We start from the raw sequence: 6,711 nt of genomic DNA, 5'->3' as shown, positions 1-6,711 counted from the left end.
CCGAGAGTCGAGAAACGATTTTTCACAAATGGTCATTCTCGCGATGTTTCATTTTTATCGCTGCAACTATGTGCATCTGTTAGACGTTTGTTTGATGCTAGTTGAATGGCGATGCACGGAAGATGCCTTTCGTTAAAAACTTAGTGCAATGCGTGCATTGATATAAAGAAACAAATTGTTACATATGACCAATTAGTGTATTGTTCGCAAAGGCAAGAAAGAATCGTTGCTTCTCGAAATGATTATATAAAACCACGCAAGCCATTACACCTTTTCAGAGTTCCCAGAACTTCTTACCGAAAAGTTATTTATGAAATTTCGACGCATTGGCAAATAATATCCGAAACGATAAACCAACAAATTTCAAAAACAAAAAAAAATACTGCGTAGTCCTACGTTCTAAGCGGTCGTGTCTCGGATACAACCCCTCGAATTTTTTAACTTTTCACACAATGAATTGATATTAGGTTGTGTTACAAATCGTAACAACGAAAGGGGGTTTCTTCTGTAAATATAATTGCAGAACTCGATGTTTTTGAAGTTCGTAGAGTAATTATAATTTTCCTATAATTCAAATGTGTACATATATGTTCTCTACGTTTTAATTTGTTCACAGTATGTATCGTGTATAGTATAAGTTAGTTTTTATAATATTAATTTGCATGTAAGAGATAATTATTTATATAAATTCTAGTAATTAGTTAAATTCTAACAACTGTATAGGTTTTCTTAGTCTAGGCTTACTCACGTTTAGTCCCCTTATTTTAGTTTATAATTTCATATAATTTTAGAGCATGATCCAAATCTAGTTCTTTTGTTTGAAGATTTTTCTAGGTTATGTTCAATCGTAGGTAATCCTAGTAGAATTTTTAGGATATGTTCAAAATAAGGATAAGTATATACTCACTAAATAATAGTGTATAATGTAGATGACAAGGATGATAATAACAAGTATAGGTGTAAGTCAGCTTCCCCGTCTTTTGGGTCTTTGGGTATTCGTAGCTGAATTGGTTCGTGTGCGGTGGCTCCCCGTGTAAATCAAATGGAGAGTCACCTTAGACGAAGTGACTACTGGAATCTCGCGATTGACAATAGATCGTCTCGGGGATCTTCATAGCCACATTGGTTGCGCGTCCGCTTAGTAAGCGTTCGATCGAGAGTTCAAAATTCAGAGCCCCCATTGACCATCTTTGTGTTGTTACAGATTAATTACGTCCACGCAACAATCATCAGCGGTGGAGATCGATCCACGGTCGAAATAAGATCGATTCATCCATACAACTACTCCGACAAGAAACAAGCTGTTCTATTAATAACTCAACAATGATCATATCAACTATCTTCGCTGTCCGGTGTAGCAGTCATGCTACAAGTTTTATATCAAAAAAAGGGTGTAGCAGTACAAATGAAACGAACTGCTTTCCAATATTCCTTGCGCACAACGGCATACATAAATTGTATACAAGCGTTGTGTAGTTGGACGCAAGCGCAGCGATTAATGTTCCGTCACACACACCTTTCAAGGTTGAGTGGACGAAGTGCCTCGCAATAGTGTCACTTATGCACGGCTTAGCGAGAAGTCCGAGTCAGGTTTCGAGAGGCGATTCCGAAATTCGTGAGAAAGCTGACTCAACCTGACTCATGAGAGCGGATAATTGTTTCTTTGCTCTGTTTCAAACCGTGGGTTGGGGGAAGTTCGCGGATTTGAATAGAACATAATTTGCTTTAGCAAGTATTATTCTCCGGGGGCAAATATCAGGCACTAATTGTTTTCTGAGGAACTGGGGAATTTTTGCTCGTCCATTCCGACCTGATTCGTGGAAGAGGCAGCAGTGCGTGATTTTCTTGTTTATCGCGTCGCGGTGTGTTAAATTGTGTAAGGCTTGTTCAATGGTTTCTTCAAATATAGTTGGTCTATTTATTGTTTCTTGTTTGTGCTCATATAGATAGAATATTAGGAATAAAATCATATTACTGTACAGTGTTATATTCGTGTGCAGTGAATGTTTGTTGAAAAGGTAATTTAGAATTTATATAGAAGAAGTATTTTTCTAAATGCGTCGAACAGTCGACGTCGACGGCTTTTTTGCCAGGATTTAAAAATCCATAGGTTTACGGCTGACCGGCATCGCAACTTCCGGTTAGAGCTCGACGCACCGCAACCCAGCATCGTTTCCCGCACTTTTGACCCCACGTGTCGGGTTGGAATATCCCGACGCAACGCCAACACAGTCGGAAGGGAGCTGCTTCGTCAACACAGCGCTCCGGGCAGAGCCAGCCAGCAAAGCGTGAATACCCTAACGCTTCTATACATGCGCATGTGGGTGGGTACTTTCTGAATATATCTATGAAGTGATCACAATTTCAAATGGAACAAAAGTGCGGAGTGCGGAAGAATGGAGCCGGTTCGACGATGTTTAGGTTAGGCGATTAGTTTAGGGAATTCATTGTTTTAGGATAGGTTAAAGGAATAAATGTGTGGAGTTGTAAATTAATTGTTGATGTAAAAGTTATTTGTGGTATTTGGAGAAACCCTTTCGAACTTCGCGTCGTTGTTTGTTGTAAAGTTTTCGTTGTACTCCAAGTGTGGACTGCTTGGGATTCTCAGTCCATCTCGGAATACTCTTCCGCCTAAATGGTTACTGTGTAAATGTACCATATGCAATGGTATAAAAGGAATACTCTTACGTCGAAAAAAATGGCAACTGTGTAATGATGTTCTATTTATAGATATGATAAACATGAGACATGTACACGATTAAAATTCGGCTCTTTTTTGAGCTAAATGCTTATGAGCCTAAAATAAACGAATGGGATAATAATAATAGATTGTCTCGCCTCTCCCGAAACGCCGAATGATCAGCTTAAAATTTCTGGAAATTTCTTCATCAATCCATTAAAATTATTAACACCCAATAACAATGGGTGTTAATAATTTTAATGGATTGATAAAGAAGTCATACGAAATGGTCATAGGTCTCCAAGATCACTTTGATCGAAATCAGTGTTGAAGGTTTCCCTTCGCGTTACTCTGCTATTATTTACTATGCTCGAAATATATCAATTAGCCTACATGCCACTTCCTATTTTCATGATTCTGTAAACTACTTTTCATTTTTGTGGACAAGTTTTATTTGATTCACATTTCACATCCAAGTAAATACTTCAAATTTCATCGATCAGCTTGCTCACCAACGTGTTATTCTTCTTATTAGTTCGATTGTTTGAAAATCTGTCGCTTTGGAATGCTCCAGATAAGCATCCATGTTCTCGTTTTCTTTCATAGTCAATTCCAACAATTTTCCTGCACATTTTGCTGTTTCTATTGATGTTGTGTTGGTGTTGGTGATGGTGATGATACTGATATCGTCGACACAGAAGGTGACATAAACTTAGATTGAGCAGATGTGTCGTTCTCCGTTGTTGTACGCATTATCTAAGTGTTCAGCATCGCATTTGTCACCATCTGGAACAGAATGAAAAATATTGCAATTATAATTAATTGCTTCTTTGATGCCTGAAATAGACCGAAAAGCTGTCTTCAAATTGGGTGAAAATCTGTCTGAAATTTTGCTAGAATACTTTCCAGAAATTAGCGGATGAACTGTCCTGAAGTAGGTTGACAATTTGTCCTGAATTTCATAAAATTGGTTTAAGAAGTGCCCTGAAACTGATTGAGGAACTGTAATGAAAATGGTTGAGGAACTATATTAAAGTTGGCTTTAAAGCGGTCCAAAAGTAAACTGAAGTAATTGTAGTAGGGAATTATTTCGGCATTTTTACCTCTCTTCCATACCTCAATGATGGCTAAAGGGTGTGTCACATCAAATTGCATCACGGAAAAAACGCTGTAGAAATTTAATTTTTAGGAATTATATTTTCTGCTTTCGCTTATAATCAGATAAGAGTGTATAGATCACGTTGACCATGCTTCACTGTCAATTTTTCGTAAATTTGGAAAAATGTCGTCGAACGAAAAAGAGCGCCGTGAATTAATCCTGTGCACTCATTTCGAGAATCCGGAGTTGTCACATCGGGACATCGGTAAGATGCTGGGAATCGTCCAATCCACGGTCAGCAGAGTACTAAAACGATACTTCGAGAACCTAACCATCGACCGGAAGGTGAAGAATGGCAAAAATGGATGCTCCGTCAGTGAAAAAGATCACAAGCGCGTAGTTAAGCAGTTTAGACGTGATCCGAGAAGTTCGGGCCGGGATGTCGCCAATAAGCTGAATTTGTCAAGTTCATTCGTCCAGCAGACCAAGCAGCGGGAGGGCCTGCGTACATACAAGGTTCAGAAGGCTCCTAACCGTGACGAAAGGCAAAACATGGTGGGGAAGACGCGAGCCCGAAAGCTGTACACCGAAATGCTGATGAAGCCGCATTGCCTGGTAATGGACGACGAAACCTACGTCAAAGCGGACTTTCGTCAGCTGCCGGGCCTGTTGTTCTTCTCCGCAGAGGACAAATTCAGCGTTCCGGAGGAGATTCGCAAGCAGAAACTATCCAAGTTTGCCAAAAAGTACATGGTGTGGCAAGCGATCTGCTCTTGCGGAAAGCGGAGCGCCCCCTTCGTGATGACCGGCACGGTAAACGATCAGGTTTACCTTAAGGAGTGCCTACAGAAGCGCTTACTACCACTATTGAAGCAGCACGATGGCCCGACTATCTTCTGGCCGGATCTCGCTTCGTGCCACTATTCAAAGGACGTGTTGGAGTGGTACGAAGCCAACGGGGTCACCTTCGTGCCAAAGGAAATGAACCCGCCCAACGCGCCGGAGCTTCGCCCAATAGAGAAATATTGGGCGATTATGAAGCAGGCCCTCCGGAAGAACCCAAAAGTTGTCAAATCGAAGGCGGACTTCAAGAGAAAATGGATTTCTGTTAAAAAAAAACTACAACCTGACGTTGTACAGAACCTTATGGACGGGGTAAAGAGGAAGGTGCGAGCATACGGGCTTGGGCTCGAAGTATGAATAAAAAGAAAATGCCAAAAGTTGTTTAATAGTTTTTATTTTACTGTCTAAAATTTTCAAAAGGATCGGTCTACTGGGCGAATTTCTACAGCGTTTTTTCCGTGATGCAATTTGATGTGACACACCCTTCATCATCTCCGTTTTGTCGAGCACCGCAGTCTTCCGTTTCTTTGCCGGCTCCATTACTGTAGTTCCTTGGCCAGAGATTTGTATAGTTTTTTCGCTCCTATTTCACGGATTGAATATTTAATACTGCGGGGTTTTGATTCGGTTTTTTTTTGTCAAAATTTGTTCATGGTGCTCACCACTGCCCGCCTGTGGCGCTGCGCACAGTTGGAATTGACAATACAGATATAGCGATTGTACCGAGTTGCTGGCATTGTTCTAGCACTGTACATGGTGACAGACATACAATTTTCGGAGTACAACGCTAATACAGTCATAAGTATAATGTAGAGAGTGATGGTAAGTCATTTCAGAATTTCTAAGAATAAATGGGAAGAAAATCATGCAAACGTGAATAAATCTAACTTTGTCTTTGCTGATTATTCTACATTTTTTCCACAAATTAGGCAGTTGCGGCAGAAAATAGCGGAAAATCTCCAGTTTATTGAATACTGATTCAGATAATAAATTCTCCAATTTGTTCCATGTGCACCCTCTGCGTTTGTGTCTTGCAACCTTGCACCCATATCAGAACATACGGCCTAATCCTCATAGCCAGTAGGAAGAGCATTGGTTCGTGGGTTATGGAACAAACTCTTGGTTCCTTCGCCCCATGGGAAACGTTTGGTCCGTATGCGCATATGTTCGTATGGCACGAACTCTGGACGTTCATGGTCATCTGGCTGCAGATATGCGTTTACCATACACAGACCCACGGCCGGAAATGCAACGAACAACGAAAGCATCATGAATAGTTTGCGTCCTCCTCCACCTTGGAAACAAAAAATATATTATGAAATTATTAGATTATTGAAGGCAAAATTTTTAACTACCTTTTTGGGCTGTATCTGCTGAAGAAGAAGCAGCGGCGGAATTACGAGCCGTAGTTTGTGAAATTGCTCGTCGCAGGATATGGTTCACGAGAGACATTACCGTAAGCTTGTGTAGGGAAAAAAGTTTTTCTATGATACGAAAAGAGGTAAAATCCGCTGCGAACAACTTATAACAAACCGAGTATTTCAAAGTTTGTATGACAATTAGCGATGGCCTACTATGGCAACATTAACTTCATCAGATGGTTCCATGTCGTACGTAATGTGTATTGACGTAGGACTACGTCTAACCGGAAGATATAGGGGGTGAAATGGAAATCTAGGCACTGAACATGTAGGAAAAAATGCAAGATTTGGAACGCCTATAATTCGAGCATTTCTCAATAGATCGCAAAGGTTTTTGCATCAATTGATAGGAAATATATCTACGTATCTATCATAACGAATAACATTTCATTTTTCTTGAGATAAATAATTGAATAATTGTGAAATATCAAGCATTGTCCAATTGCACTATGTGCCCATTTTGGATTGGTCCATTTTGTGCTCCTCAAATCGTACCGTCCAAAACGCGCAACCAGAGCAGCAGCGAAATAGAATGAAGTACGATTGGAAAGAAAAAAGAAAAAAAAATAACGAAACATTGGTCGCAGTCTCACACATGCGTAATTCTCGAGCCAGCCAGTCAGCTTAAAAATCCCCGCTCCGCTGCCGTAACGATCATTCTTTGTGTG

The 6,711-nt window shown here is 40.3% G+C and overlaps 1 protein-coding gene across 1 annotated transcript; it reads right to left on the bottom strand.

The window, feature by feature from the left end:
* Window positions 1–5,586: 5,586 nt before the first annotated feature.
* Window positions 5,587–6,163, bottom strand: LOC129763199 (cytochrome c oxidase subunit 6A2, mitochondrial-like). The gene is made up of 2 exons (XM_055762034.1): window positions 5,978–6,163; window positions 5,587–5,916 (listed from the first exon to the last, which is right to left on the bottom strand). The coding sequence occupies exons 1-2, from the start codon at window positions 6,072–6,074 to the stop codon at window positions 5,687–5,689; spliced, it is 327 nt and encodes a 108-aa protein (XP_055618009.1). The 5' UTR covers window positions 6,075–6,163; the 3' UTR covers window positions 5,587–5,686.
* Between the last annotated feature and the right edge of the window lie 548 nt (window positions 6,164–6,711).

Source organism: Toxorhynchites rutilus, chromosome 1 (genome assembly GCF_029784135.1).
Source record: "Toxorhynchites rutilus septentrionalis strain SRP chromosome 1, ASM2978413v1, whole genome shotgun sequence".
NCBI classification, from domain to species: domain Eukaryota; kingdom Metazoa; phylum Arthropoda; class Insecta; order Diptera; family Culicidae; genus Toxorhynchites; species Toxorhynchites rutilus.
The sequence above is the reverse complement of the archived record's forward strand: the minus strand, read 5'-3'. Positions and strand labels throughout refer to the sequence as shown.